This window comes from Coregonus clupeaformis, chromosome 10 (genome assembly GCF_020615455.1).
Source record: "Coregonus clupeaformis isolate EN_2021a chromosome 10, ASM2061545v1, whole genome shotgun sequence".
NCBI classification, from domain to species: domain Eukaryota; kingdom Metazoa; phylum Chordata; class Actinopteri; order Salmoniformes; family Salmonidae; genus Coregonus; species Coregonus clupeaformis.
Genome location: NC_059201.1, coordinates 22,059,038 through 22,076,159, shown reverse-complemented (window position 1 = coordinate 22,076,159; position 17,122 = coordinate 22,059,038). Strand labels below are relative to the sequence as shown.

General features: G+C 41.7%; 1 protein-coding gene across 1 annotated transcript; it reads left to right on the top strand.

Annotated features, from left to right (window-relative positions):
* Positions 1 to 4,130: 4,130 nt before the first annotated feature.
* On the top strand, positions 4,131 to 16,670 carry LOC123491648 (serine-rich adhesin for platelets-like). Its single transcript, XM_045223221.1, has 2 exons — positions 4,131 to 5,786; positions 16,626 to 16,670. The coding sequence occupies exons 1-2, from the start codon at positions 4,167 to 4,169 to the stop codon at positions 16,668 to 16,670; spliced, it is 1,665 nt and encodes a 554-aa protein (XP_045079156.1). The 5' UTR covers positions 4,131 to 4,166.
* The last annotated feature ends 452 nt before the right edge of the window (positions 16,671 to 17,122 follow it).

Genomic DNA, 17,122 nt, shown 5'->3' with positions numbered 1-17,122 from the left:
CACAAGTATAGGACAACCGTCAATGGAAAGTACAACTGTGGTCTCAACCGCAGAAGAGCGTCTTTCCACATCATTCACAGCTACAAACTCCCCAAATACAATTGAATCAGTGACGTCCACCTCCACAACAGCCAAAACATTCCAACATGTTATTACAAGAGAAGACATAACTGCTACTCAAACCCAAAGCACATCAATCCCTACCTCAATGGTGTCTCACACGACTGAACATTCGAGTCCAACCAACAATATATTATCAACATCGGGTATGTCACAATCCACTTTGGAAATATCTTCAACTAAGATGACTACTGATGAACATGGGTCCACAAGTATAGGACAACCGTCAATGGAAAGTACAACTGTGGTCTCAACCGCAGAAGAGAGTCTTTCCACATCATTCACAGCTACAAACTCCCCAAAAACAACTGAATCAGTGACGTCCACCTCCACAACAGCCAAAACATTCCAACCTGTTGTTACAAGAGAAGATGTAAATGCAACTCAAACCCATAGCACATCAATCCCTACCTCAATGGAGTCTCAAAAACTGAATACACCAGTCCAACCACCAACATATTGTCAACATCAGGTATGTCACAATCCACTTTGGAGATGTCTTCAGCTGAGATGTCTACTAAAGAACATGGTTCCACAAGCAATCCTTCAATGGAAAGTACAGCTATTATCTCAACCACAGAATATCATATTTCCAAACCATTCACAAATACAAACTCTCCAAAGACAACTGAATCATTGACGTCCCCCTCCACTACACACATAACATCCTCACCTGTTATTACAAGACAAGACGTAACTGCAACTCAAACCCAAAGCACATCAATCCCTATCTCATCGGAGTCTCACACGACTGAACATACGAGTCCAACCAACAATATATTATCAACATTAGGTATGTCACAATCCACTTTGGAAATATCTTCAACTAAGATGACTACTGATGAACATGGGTCCACAAGTATAGGCCAACCTTCAATGGAAAGTACAACTGTGGTGTCAACCGCAGAAGAGAGCCTTTCCACATCATTCACAGCAACAAACTCCCCAAAGACAATTGAATCAGTGACGTCCACCTCCACCACAGCCATAACATTCCAACCTGTTGTTACAAGAGAAGACATAACTGCAACTCAAACCCAAAGCACATCAATCCCTACCTCAATGGAGTCTCACACGATTGAACATAGGAGTCCAACCAACAATATATTGCCAACATTAGGTATGTCACGATCCACTTTGGAAATATCTTCAACTAAGATGACTACTGATGAACATGGGTCCACAAGTATAGGCCAACCTTCAATGGAAAGTACAACTGTGGTCTCAACCGCAGAAGAGCGTCTTTCCACATCATTCACAGCTACAAACTCCCCAAAGACAATTGAATCAGTGATGTCCACCTCCACAACAGCCAAAACATTCCAACCTGTTGTTACAAAAGAAGACATAACTGCTACTCAAACCCAAAGCACATCAATCCCTCCCTCAATGGAGTCTCAAAAAACGGAATACACCAGTCCAACCACCAACATATTGTCAACATCAGCTATGTCACAATCCACTTTGGAGATGTCTTCAATTGAGATGACTACTAAAGAACATGGTTCCACAAGCCAATCTTCAACTAAAAGTACAACTGTGGTGTCAACCGCAGAAGATAATCTTTCCTCATCATTCACAACTACAAACTCCCCAAAGACAATTGAATCAGTGACATTCGCCTCCACCACAGCCATAACATTCCAACCTGTTGTTACAAGAGAAGACATAACTGCTACTCAAACCCAAAGCACATCAATCCCTACCTCAATGGAGTCTCACACGATTGAACATACGAGTCCAACCAACAATATATTGCCAACATTAGGTATGTCACGATCCACTTTGGAAATATCTTCAACTAAGATGACTACTGATGAACATGGGTCCACAAGTATAGGCCAACCTTCAATGGAAAGTACAACTGTGGTCTCAACCGCAGAAGAGTGTCTTTCCACATCATTCACAGCTACAAACTCCCCAAAGACAATTGAATCAGTGACGTCCACCTCCACAACAGCCAAAACATTCCAACCTGTTGTTACAAAAGAAGACATAACTGCTACTCAAACCCAAAGCACATCAATCCCTACCTCAATGGAGTCTCAAAAAACTGAATACACCAGTCCAACCACCAACATATTGTCAACATCAGCTATGTCACAATCCACTTTGGAGATGTCTTCAATTGAGATGACTACTAAAGAACATGGTTCCACAAGCCAATCTTCAACTAAAAGTACAACTGTGGTGTCAACCGCAGAAGATAATCTTTCCTCATCATTCACAACTACAAACTCCCCAAAGACAATTGAATCAGTGACATTCGCCTCCACCACAGCCATAACATTCCAACCTGTTGTTACAAGAGAAGACATAACTGCTACTCAAACCCAAAGCACATCAATCCCTACCTCAATGGAGTCTCACACGACTGAACATACGAGTCCAACCAACAATATATTGCCAACATTAGGTATGTCACGATCCACTTTGGAAATATCTTCAACTAAGATGACTACTGATGAACATGGGTCCACAAGTATAGGCCAACCTTCAATGGAAAGTACAACTGTGGTCTCAACCGCAGAAGAGCGTCTTTCCACATCATTCACAGCTACAAACTCCCCAAATACAATTGAATCAGTGACGTCCACCTCCACAACAGCCAAAACATTCCAACATGTTGTTACAAGAGAAGACATAACTGCTACTCAAACCCAAAGCACATCAATCCCTACCTCAATGGTGTCTCACACGACTGAACATTCGAGTCCAACCAACAATATATTATCAACATCAGGTATGTCACAATCCACTTTGGAAATATCTTCAACTAAGATGACTACTGATGAACATGGGTCCACAAGTATAGGACAACCGTCAATGGAAAGTACAACTGTGGTCTCAACCGCAGAAGAGAGTCTTTCCACATCATTCACAGCTACAAACTCCCCAAAAACAACTGAATCAGTGACATCCACCTCCACAACAGCCAAAACATTCCAACCTGTTGTTACAAGAGAAGATGTAAATGCAACTCAAACCCATAGCACATCAATCCCTACCTCAATGGAGTCTCAAAAAACTGAATACACCAGTCCAACCACCAACATATTGTCAACATCAGGTATGTCACAATCCACTTTGGAGATGTCTTCAGCTGAGATGTCTACTAAAGAACATGGTTCCACAAGCAATCCTTCAATGGAAAGTACAGCTATTGTCTCAACCACAGAATATCATATTTCCAAACCATTCACAAATACAAACTCTCCAAAGACAACTGAATCATTGACGTCCCCCTCCACTACACACATAACATCCTCACCTGTTATTACAAGACAAGACGTAACTGCAACTCAAACCCAAAGCACATCAATCCCTATCTCATTGGAGTCTCACACGACTGAACATACGAGTCCAACCAACAATATATTATCAACATTAGGTATGTCACAATCCACTTTGGAAATATCTTCAACTAAGATGACTACTGATGAACATGGGTCCACAAGTATAGGCCAACCTTCAATGGAAAGTACAACTGTGGTGTCAACCGCAGAAGAGAGCCTTTCCACATCATTCACAGCAACAAACTCCCCAAAGACAATTGAATCAGTGACGTCCACCTCCACCACAGCCATAACATTCCAACCTGTTGTTACAAGAGAAGACATAACTGCTACTCAAACCCAAAGCACATCAATCCCTACCTCAATGGAGTCTCACACGATTGAACATACGAGTCCAACCAACAATATATTGCCAACATTAGGTATGTCACGATCCACTTTGGAAATATCTTCAACTAAGATGACTACTGATGAACATGGGTCCACAAGTATAGGCCAACCTTCAATGGAAAGTACAACTGTGGTCTCAACCGCAGAAGAGCGTCTTTCCACATCATTCACAGCTACAAACTCCCCAAAGACAATTGAATCAGTGATGTCCACCTCCACAACAGCCAAAACATTCCAACCTGTTGTTACAAAAGAAGACATAACTGCTACTCAAACCCAAAGCACATCAATCCCTCCCTCAATGGAGTCTCAAAAACGGAATACACCAGTCCAACCACCAACATATTGTCAACATCAGCTATGTCACAATCCACTTTGGAGATGTCTTCAATTGAGATGACTACTAAAGAACATGGTTCCACAAGCCAATCTTCAACTAAAAGTACAACTGTGGTGTCAACCGCAGAAGATAATCTTTCCTCATCATTCACAACTACAAACTCCCCAAAGACAATTGAATCAGTGACATTCGCCTCCACCACAGCCATAACATTCCAACCTGTTGTTACAAGAGAAGACATAACTGCTACTCAAACCCAAAGCACATCAATCCCTACCTCAATGGAGTCTCACACGATTGAACATACGAGTCCAACCAACAATATATTGCCAACATTAGGTATGTCACGATCCACTTTGGAAATATCTTCAACTAAGATGACTACTGATGAACATGGGTCCACAAGTATAGGCCAACCTTCAATGGAAAGTACAACTGTGGTCTCAACCGCAGAAGAGCGTCTTTCCACATCATTCACAGCTACAAACTCCCCAAAGACAATTGAATCAGTGACGTCCACCTCCACAACAGCCAAAACATTCCAACCTGTTGTTACAAAAGAAGACATAACTGCTACTCAAACCCAAAGCACATCAATCCCTACCTCAATGGAGTCTCAAAAAACTGAATACACCAGTCCAACCACCAACATATTGTCAACATCAGCTATGTCACAATCCACTTTGGAGATGTCTTCAATTGAGATGACTACTAAAGAACATGGTTCCACAAGCCAATCTTCAACTAAAAGTACAACTGTGGTGTCAACCGCAGAAGATAATCTTTCCTCATCATTCACAACTACAAACTCCCCAAAGACAATTGAATCAGTGACATTCGCCTCCACCACAGCCATAACATTCCAACCTGTTGTTACAAGAGAAGACATAACTGCTACTCAAACCCAAAGCACATCAATCCCTACCTCAATGGAGTCTCACACGACTGAACATACGAGTCCAACCAACAATATATTGCCAACATTAGGTATGTCACGATCCACTTTGGAAATATCTTCAACTAAGATGACTACTGATGAACATGGGTCCACAAGTATAGGCCAACCTTCAATGGAAAGTACAACTGTGGTCTCAACCGCAGAAGAGCGTCTTTCCACATCATTCACAGCTACAAACTCCCCAAATACAATTGAATCAGTGACGTCCACCTCCACAACAGCCAAAACATTCCAACATGTTGTTACAAGAGAAGACATAACTGCTACTCAAACCCAAAGCACATCAATCCCTACCTCAATGGTGTCTCACACGACTGAACATTCGAGTCCAACCAACAATATATTATCAACATCAGGTATGTCACAATCCACTTTGGAAATATCTTCAACTAAGATGACTACTGATGAACATGGGTCCACAAGTATAGGACAACCGTCAATGGAAAGTACAACTGTGGTCTCAACCGCAGAAGAGAGTCTTTCCACATCATTCACAGCTACAAACTCCCCAAAAACAACTGAATCAGTGACATCCACCTCCACAACAGCCAAAACATTCCAACCTGTTGTTACAAGAGAAGATGTAAATGCAACTCAAACCCATAGCACATCAATCCCTACCTCAATGGAGTCTCAAAAACTGAATACACCAGTCCAACCACCAACATATTGTCAACATCAGGTATGTCACAATCCACTTTGGAGATGTCTTCAGCTGAGATGTCTACTAAAGAACATGGTTCCACAAGCAATCCTTCAATGGAAAGTACAGCTATTGTCTCAACCACAGAATATCATATTTCCAAACCATTCACAAATGCAAACTCTCCAAAGACAACTGAATCATTGACGTCCCCCTCCACTACACACATAACATCCTCACCTGTTATTACAAGACAAGACGTAACTGCAACTCAAACCCAAAGCACATCAATCCCTATCTCATTGGAGTCTCACACGACTGAACATACGAGTCCAACCAACAATATATTATCAACATTAGGTATGTCACAATCCACTTTGGAAATATCTTCAACTAAGATGACTACTGATGAACATGGGTCCACAAGTATAGGCCAACCTTCAATGGAAAGTACAACTGTGGTCTCAACCGCAGAAGAGCGTCTTTCCACATCATTCACAGCTACAAACTCCCCAAAGACAATTGAATCAGTGATGTCCACCTCCACAACAGCCAAAACATTCCAACCTGTTGTTACAAAAGAAGACATAACTGCTACTCAAACCCAAAGCACATCAATCCCTCCCTCAATGGAGTCTCAAAAAACGGAATACACCAGTCCAACCACCAACATATTGTCAACATCAGCTATGTCACAATCCACTTTGGAGATGTCTTCAATTGAGATGACTACTAAAGAACATGGTTCCACAAGCCAATCTTCAACTAAAAGTACAACTGTGGTGTCAACCGCAGAAGATAATCTTTCCTCATCATTCACAACTACAAACTCCCCAAAGACAATTGAATCAGTGACATTCGCCTCCACCACAGCCATAACATTCCAACCTGTTGTTACAAGAGAAGACATAACTGCTACTCAAACCCAAAGCACATCAATCCCTACCTCAATGGAGTCTCACACGATTGAACATACGAGTCCAACCAACAATATATTGCCAACATTAGGTATGTCACGATCCACTTTGGAAATATCTTCAACTAAGATGACTACTGATGAACATGGGTCCACAAGTATAGGCCAACCTTCAATGGAAAGTACAACTGTGGTCTCAACCGCAGAAGAGCGTCTTTCCACATCATTCACAGCTACAAACTCCCCAAATACAATTGAATCAGTGACGTCCACCTCCACAACAGCCAAAACATTCCAACATGTTGTTACAAGAGAAGACATAACTGCTACTCAAACCCAAAGCACATCAATCCCTACCTCAATGGTGTCTCACACGACTGAACATTCGAGTCCAACCAACAATATATTATCAACATCAGGTATGTCACAATCCACTTTGGAAATATCTTCAACTAAGATGACTACTGATGAACATGGGTCCACAAGTATAGGCCAACCGTCAATGGAAAGTACAACTGTGGTCTCAACCGCAGAAGAGAGTCTTTCCACATCATTCACAGCTACAAACTCCCCAAAAACAACTGAATCAGTGACGTCCACCTCCACAACAGCCAAAACATTCCAACCTGTTGTTACAAGAGAAGATGTAAATGCAACTCAAACCCATAGCACATCAATCCCTACCTCAATGGAGTCTCAAAAAACTGAATACACCAGTCCAACCACCAACATATTGTCAACATCAGGTATGTCACAATCCACTTTGGAGATGTCTTCAGCTGAGATGTCTACTAAAGAACATGGTTCCACAAGCAATCCTTCAATGGAAAGTACAGCTATTGTCTCAACCACAGAATATCATATTTCCAAACCATTCACAAATACAAACTCTCCAAAGACAACTGAATCATTGACGTCCCCCTCCACTACACACATAACATCCTCACCTGTTATTACAAGACAAGACGTAACTGCAACTCAAACCCAAAGCACATCAATCCCTATCTCATTGGAGTCTCACACGACTGAACATACGAGTCCAACCAACAATATATTATCAACATTAGGTATGTCACAATCCACTTTGGAAATATCTTCAACTAAGATGACTACTGATGAACATGGGTCCACAAGTATAGGCCAACCTTCAATGGAAAGTACAACTGTGGTCTCAACCGCAGAAGAGCGTCTTTCCACATCATTCACAGCTACAAACTCCCCAAAGACAATTGAATCAGTGACGTCCACCTCCACAACAGCCAAAACATTCCAACCTGTTGTTACAAAAGAAGACATAACTGCTACTCAAACCCAAAGCACATCAATCCCTACCTCAATGGAGTCTCAAAAAACTGAATACACCAGTCCAACCACCAACATATTGTCAACATCAGCTATGTCACAATCCACTTTGGAGATGTCTTCAATTGAGATGACTACTAAAGAACATGGTTCCACAAGCCAATCTTCAACTAAAAGTACAACTGTGGTGTCAACCGCAGAAGATAATCTTTCCTCATCATTCACAACTACAAACTCCCCAAAGACAATTGAATCAGTGACATTCGCCTCCACCACAGCCATAACATTCCAACCTGTTGTTACAAGAGAAGACATAACTGCTACTCAAACCCAAAGCACATCAATCCCTACCTCAATGGAGTCTCACACGATTGAACATACGAGTCCAACCAACAATATATTGCCAACATTAGGTATGTCACGATCCACTTTGGAAATATCTTCAACTAAGATGACTACTGATGAACATGGGTCCACAAGTATAGGCCAACCTTCAATGGAAAGTACAACTGTGGTCTCAACCGCAGAAGAGCGTCTTTCCACATCATTCACAGCTACAAACTCCCCAAAGACAATTGAATCAGTGACGTCCACCTCCACAACAGCCAAAACATTCCAACCTGTTGTTACAAAAGAAGACATAACTGCTACTCAAACCCAAAGCACATCAATCCCTCCCTCAATGGAGTCTCAAAAAACGGAATACACCAGTCCAACCACCAACATATTGTCAACATCAGCTATGTCACAATCCACTTTGGAGATGTCTTCAATTGAGATGACTACTAAAGAACATGGTTCCACAAGCCAATCTTCAATGGAAAGTACAGCTATTGTCTCAACCACAGAATATCATATTTCCAAACCATTCACAAATACAAACTCTCCAAAGACAACTGAATCATTGACGTCCCCCTCCACTACACACATAACATCCTCACCTGTTATTACAAGACAAGACGTAACTGCAACTCAAACCCAAAGCACATCAATCCCTATCTCATTGGAGTCTCACACGACTGAACATACGAGTCCAACCAACAATATATTATCAACATTAGGTATGTCACAATCCACTTTGGAAATATCTTCAACTAAGATGACTACTGATGAACATGGGTCCACAAGTATAGGCCAACCTTCAATGGAAAGTACAACTGTGGTCTCAACCGCAGAAGAGCGTCTTTCCACATCATTCACAGCTACAAACTCCCCAAAGACAATTGAATCAGTGACGTCCACCTCCACAACAGCCAAAACATTCCAACCTGTTGTTACAAAAGAAGACATAACTGCTACTCAAACCCAAAGCACATCAATCCCTACCTCAATGGAGTCTCAAAAAACTGAATACACCAGTCCAACCACCAACATATTGTCAACATCAGCTATGTCACAATCCACTTTGGAGATGTCTTCAATTGAGATGACTACTAAAGAACATGGTTCCACAAGCCAATCTTCAACTAAAAGTACAACTGTGGTGTCAACCGCAGAAGATAATCTTTCCTCATCATTCACAACTACAAACTCCCCAAAGACAATTGAATCAGTGACATTCGCCTCCACCACAGCCATAACATTCCAACCTGTTGTTACAAGAGAAGACATAACTGCTACTCAAACCCAAAGCACATCAATCCCTACCTCAATGGAGTCTCACACGATTGAACATACGAGTCCAACCAACAATATATTGCCAACATTAGGTATGTCACGATCCACTTTGGAAATATCTTCAACTAAGATGACTACTGATGAACATGGGTCCACAAGTATAGGCCAACCTTCAATGGAAAGTACAACTGTGGTCTCAACCGCAGAAGAGCGTCTTTCCACATCATTCACAGCTACAAACTCCCCAAAGACAATTGAATCAGTGACGTCCACCTCCACAACAGCCAAAACATTCCAACCTGTTGTTACAAAAGAAGACATAACTGCTACTCAAACCCAAAGCACATCAATCCCTCCCTCAATGGAGTCTCAAAAAACGGAATACACCAGTCCAACCACCAACATATTGTCAACATCAGCTATGTCACAATCCACTTTGGAGATGTCTTCAATTGAGATGACTACTAAAGAACATGGTTCCACAAGCCAATCTTCAACTAAAAGTACAACTGTGGTGTCAACCGCAGAAGATAATCTTTCCTCATCATTCACAACTACAAACTCCCCAAAGACAATTGAATCAGTGACATTCGCCTCCACCACAGCCATAACATTCCAACCTGTTGTTACAAGAGAAGACATAACTGCTACTCAAACCCAAAGCACATCAATCCCTACCTCAATGGAGTCTCACACGATTGAACATACGAGTCCAACCAACAATATATTGCCAACATTAGGTATGTCACGATCCACTTTGGAAATATCTTCAACTAAGATGACTACTGATGAACATGGGTCCACAAGTATAGGCCAACCTTCAATGGAAAGTACAACTGTGGTCTCAACCGCAGAAGAGCGTCTTTCCACATCATTCACAGCTACAAACTCCCCAAAGACAATTGAATCAGTGACGTCCACCTCCACAACAGCCAAAACATTCCAACCTGTTGTTACAAAAGAAGACATAACTGCTACTCAAACCCAAAGCACATCAATCCCTACCTCAATGGAGTCTCAAAAAACTGAATACACCAGTCCAACCACCAACATATTGTCAACATCAGCTATGTCACAATCCACTTTGGAGATGTCTTCAATTGAGATGACTACTAAAGAACATGGTTCCACAAGCCAATCTTCAACTAAATGTACAACTGTGGTGTCAACCGCAGAAGATAATCTTTCCTCATCATTCACAACTACAAACTCCCCAAAGACAATTGAATCAGTGACATTCGCCTCCACCACAGCCATAACATTCCAACCTGTTGTTACAAGAGAAGACATAACTGCTACTCAAACCCAAAGCACATCAATCCCTACCTCAATGGAGTCTCACACGATTGAACATACGAGTCCAACCAACAATATATTGCCAACATTAGGTATGTCACGATCCACTTTGGAAATATCTTCAACTAAGATGACTACTGATGAACATGGGTCCACAAGTATAGGCCAACCTTCAATGGAAAGTACAACTGTGGTCTCAACCGCAGAAGAGCGTCTTTCCACATCATTCACAGCTACAAACTCCCCAAAGACAATTGAATCAGTGACGTCCACCTCCACAACAGCCAAAACATTCCAACCTGTTGTTACAAAAGAAGACATAACTGCTACTCAAACCCAAAGCACATCAATCCCTACCTCAATGGAGTCTCAAAAAACTGAATACACCAGTCCAACCACCAACATATTGTCAACATCAGCTATGTCACAATCCACTTTGGAGATGTCTTCAATTGAGATGACTACTAAAGAACATGGTTCCACAAGCCAATCTTCAACTAAAAGTACAACTGTGGTGTCAACCGCAGAAGATAATCTTTCCTCATCATTCACAACTACAAACTCCCCAAAGACAATTGAATCAGTGACATTCGCCTCCACCACAGCCATAACATTCCAACCTGTTGTTACAAGAGAAGACATAACTGCTACTCAAACCCAAAGCACATCAATCCCTACCTCAATGGAGTCTCACACGACTGAACATACGAGTCCAACCAACAATATATTGCCAACATTAGGTATGTCACGATCCACTTTGGAAATATCTTCAACTAAGATGACTACTGATGAACATGGGTCCACAAGTATAGGCCAACCTTCAATGGAAAGTACAACTGTGGTCTCAACCGCAGAAGAGCGTCTTTCCACATCATTCACAGCTACAAACTCCCCAAAGACAATTGAATCAGTGACGTCCACCTCCACAACAGCCAAAACATTCCAACCTGTTGTTACAAGAGAAGACATAACTGCTACTCAAACCCAAAGCACATCAATCCCTACCTCAATGGTGTCTCACATGACTGAACATTCGAGTCCAACCAACAATATATTATCAACATTAGGTATGTCACAATCCACTTTGGAAATATCTTCAACTAAGATGACTACTGATGAACATGGGTCCACAAGTATAGGCCAACCTTCAATGGAAAGTACAACTGTGGTGTCAACCGCAGAAGAGAGTCTTTCCACATCATTCACAGCTACAAACTCCCCAAAGACAATTGAATCAGTGACGTCCACCTCCACCACAGCCATAACATTCCAACCTGTTGTTACAAGAGAAGACATAACTGCAACTCAAACCCAAAGCACATCAATCCCTACCTCAATGGAGTCTCACACGATTGAACATACAAGTCCAACCAACAATATATTGCCAACATTAGGTATGTCACGATCCACTTTGGAAATATCTTCAACTAAGATGACTACTGATGAACATGGGTCCACAAGTATAGGCCAACCTTCAATGGAAAGTACAACTGTGGTCTCAACCGCAGAAGAGCATCTTTCCACATCATTCACAGCTACAAACTCCCCAAAGACAATTGAATCAGTGACGTCCACCTCCACAACAGCCAAAACATTCCAACCTGTTGTTACAAAAGAAGACATAACTGCTACTCAAACCCAAAGCACATCAAACCCTACCTCAATGGAGTCTCAAAAAACTGAATACACCAGTCCAACCACCAACATATTGTCAACATCAGCTATGTCACAATCCACTTTGGAGATGTCTTCAATTGAGATGACTACTAAAGAACATGGTTCCACAAGCCAATCTTCAACTAAAAGTACAACTGTGGTGTCAACCGCAGAAGATAATCTTTCCTCATCATACACAACTACAAACTCCCCAAAGACAATTGAATCAGTGACATTCGCCTCCACCACAGCCATAACATTCCAACCTGTTGTTACAAGAGAAGACATAACTGCTACTCAAACCCAAAGCACATCAATCCCTACCTCAATGGAGTCTCAAACGATTGAACATACGAGTCCAACCAACAATATATTGCCAACATTAGGTATGTCACGATCCACTTTGGAAATATATTCAACTAAGATGACTACTGATGAACATGGGTCCACAAGTATAGGCCAACCTTCAATGGAAAGTACAACTGTGGTCTCAACCGCAGAAGAGCGTCTTTCCACATCATTCACAGCTACAAACTCCCCAAAGACAATTGAATCAGTGACGTCCACCTCCACAACAGCCAAAACATTCCAACCTGTTGTTACAAAAGAAGACATAACTGCTACTCAAACCCAAAGCACATCAATCCCTACCTCAATGGAGTCTCAAAAAACTGAATACACCAGTCCAACAGCCAACATATTGTCAACATCAGCTATGTCACAATCCACTTTGGAGATGTCTTCAATTGAGATGACTACTAAAGAACATGGTTCCACAAGCCAATCTTCAACTAAAAGTACAACTGTGGTGTCAACCGCAGAAGATAATCTTTCCTCATCATTCACAACTACAAACTCCCCAAAGACAATTGAATCAGTGACATTCGCCTCCACCACAGCCATAACATTCCAACCTGTTGTTACAAGAGAAGACATAACTGCTACTCAAACCCAAAGCACATCAATCCCTACCTCAATGGAGTCTCACACGACTGAACATACGAGTCCAACCAACAATATATTGCCAACATTAGGTATGTCACGATCCACTTTGGAAATATCTTCAACTAAGATGACTACTGATGAACATGGGTCCACAAGTATAGGCCAACCTTCAATGGAAAGTACAACTGTGGTCTCAACCACAGAAGAGCGTCTTTCCACATCATTCACAGCTACAAACTCCCCAAAGACAATTGAATCAGTGACGTCCACCTCCACAACAGCCAAAACATTCCAACCTGTTGTTACAAAAGAAGACATAACTGCTACTCAAACCCAAAGCACATCAATCCCTACCTCAATGGAGTCTCAAAAAACTGAATACACCAGTCCACCCACCAACATATTGTCAACATCAGCTATGTCACAATCCACTTTGGAGATGTCTTCAATTGAGATGACTACTAAAGAACATGGTTCCACAAGCCAATCTTCAACTAAAAGTACAACTGTGGTGTCAACCGCAGAAGATAATCTTTCCTCATCATTCCCAACTACAAACTCCCCAAAGACAATTGAATCAGTGACATTCGCCTCCACCACAGCCATAACATTCCAACCTGTTGTTACAAGAGAATACATAACTGCTACTCAAACCCAAAGCACATCAATCCCTACCTCAATGGTGTCGCACACGACTGAACATTCGAGTCCAACCAACAATATATTATCAACATCAGGTATGTCACAATCCACTTTGGAAATATCTTCAACTAAGATGACTACCGATGAACATGGGTCCACAAGTATAGGCCAACCGTCGATGGAAAGTACAACTGTGGTCTCAACCGCAGAAGAGAGTCTTTCCACATCATTCACAGCTACAAACTCCCCAAAAACAACTGAATCAGTGACGTCCACCTCCACAACAGCCAAAACATTCCAACCTGTTGTTACAAGAGAAGACGTAACTGCAACTCAAACCTATAGCACATCAATCCCTACCTCAATGGAGTCTCAAAAAACTGAATACACCAGTCCAACCACCAACATATTGTCAACATCAGGTATGTCACAATCCACTTCGGAGATGTCTTCAGTTGAGATGTCTACTAAAGAACATGGTTCCACAAGCCATCCTTCAATGGAAAGTACAGCTGTTGTCTCAACCACAGAATATCATATTTCCAAACCATTCAAAAATACAAACTCCCCAAAGACAACTGAATCATTGACGTCCCCCTCCACTACACACATAACATCCTCACCTGTTATTACAAGACAAGACGTAACTGCAACTCAAACCCAAAGCACATCAATCCCTATCTCAATGGAGTCTCACACGACTGAACATACGAGTCCAACCAACAATATATTGCCAACATTAGGTATGTCACAATCCACTTTGGAAATATCTTCAACTAAGATCACTACTGATGAACATGGGTCCACACGTATAGGCCAACCTTCAATGGAAAGTACAACTGTGGTCTCAACCGCAGAAGAGCGTCTTTCCACATCATTCACAGCTACAAACTCCCCAAAGACAATTGAATCAGTGACGTCCACCTCCACTACACACATAACATCCTCACCTGTTATTACAAGACAAGATGTAACTGCAACTCAAACCCAAAGCTCATCAATCCCTACCTCAATGGAGTCTCAAAAAACTGATTACACCAGTCCAACCACCAACATATTGTCAACATCAGCCATGTCACAATCCACTTCGGAGATTTCTTCAACTGAGATGACTACTAAAGAAGATGGTTCCACAAGCCAACCTTCAACTAAAAGTACAACTGTAGTGTCAACCGCAGAAGAGAATCTTTCCTCATCATTCACAGCTACAAACTCCCCAAAGACAATTGAATCAGTGACGTTCGCCTCCACCACAGCCATCACATTCCAACCTTTTGTTACAAGAGAAGACATAACTGCAATTCAAACCCAAACCACATCAATCCCTACCTCAATGGAGTCTCACACGACTGAACATACGAGTCCAACCAACAATATATTGTCAACATCAGGTATGTCACAATCCACTTTGGAGATGTCTTCAGTTGAGATGTCTACTAAAGAACATGGTTCCACAAACCATCCTTCAATGGAAAGTACAGCTGTGGTCTCAACCACAGAATATCATATTTCCACACCATTCACAACTACAAACTCTCCAAAGACAACTGAATCATTGACGTCCCCCTCCACTACACACGTAACATCCTCACTTGTTATTACAAGAGAAGACGTAACTGCAACTCAAACCCAAAGCACATCAATCCCTACCTCAATGGAGACTCAAACAACTGAATACACCAGTCCAACCACTTTGGAAATGTCTTCAACTAAGACGACTACTGATGAACATGGGTCCACACGTACAGGCCAACCTTCAATGGAAAGTACAGCCATGGTCTCAACCGCAGAAGATAATCTTTCCACATCATTCACAGCTACAAACTCCAGAAAGACAATGGAATCAGTGACCTCCTCTTCCACTACAGACATAACATTCCTACCTCTTATTACAAGAGAAGACGTAACCGCAACTCAATCTCAAAGCACATCAATCCCTACCTCAATGCAGTCTCAAACAACTGAACACACCAGTCCAACCACCAACATATTGTCAACATCAGCTATGTCACAATCCACTTTGGAGATGTCTTCAACTGAGAAGACTACTGGAGAACATGGATCTACAAGTACAAGGCAACTTTCAATGGAAAGTACAACTGTGTTCTCAACCGCAGAAGATAATATTTCCACACCATTCACAACTACAAACTCCCCAAAGATAACTCAATCATTGACGTCCCCCTCCACTACAGACATAACATCCTCACCTGTTATTACAAGAGAAGACATAACTGTAACTCAAACTCAAAGCACATCAATCCCTACCTCAATGGAGTCTCATACAGCTGAATACACCAGTCCAACCACCAACATTTTAACCACATCAGGTATGTCACAAACCATTGTTAACATTTCTTCCAGTCAGGCAACCACTGAAAATGGTCTTTCCACACCATTCACAACTACACACTCGAAAAAGACAAGTGAATCAGAATTTTCCACTTCCCCTATAGAGATCACTTCCTCATCTGGATTTACCACACCTATGACAATGATTCCAGGGTCGACCACAGAAAGGAGACCGTCATCTCAAAGCGAGACGATGACCACAATTGTGCATTCACAGGGAGACAGTCAGTCAACGTCAGCCCACAGTTCAACCTCAAATGTTATCCTTACATCATTCGCAACAATAGCTACAACTCATCAGTGTAATGAAGAGGACTGTCAGTGTAATGGTGCTCCCTGTTTTTTCAATGACACTCTTGGCAAATGTCAATGCCATTGCTTTGACTTCACCTTTGGAGATTTGTGTATTTTTGGAAGTAATGTCACCACAGTTTCCTTGGGTGAGTTATCCTTTTCATTATAATTCCTTACTAAAGTGTCTATCTTACCAGTAAAAAATATATTGGTCAATGTTGTTTATCAAGTAAAGCTGAATGTCACCTCTGCATTAAATCATGAATGATGATTGATGCTATCATGAACCCATACATGTGTGGTTTTAACTTGATATAAAAGGATGAGACCTTTTGCACCCATGGTAGACCCATTA

What these genes read in the sequence shown, in the direction of transcription:
- LOC123491648 (XM_045223221.1), top strand. Translation starts at nt 4,167, where the DNA reads ATGTCACAATCCACTTTGGAGATGTCTTCAATTGAGATGACTACTAAA. An exon ending in CAACATATTGTCAACATCAG is followed by an intron (nt 5,787 to 16,625) that starts GTATGTCACAAT and finishes CAATGATTCCAG; the next exon opens with GGTCGACCACAGAAAGGAGA.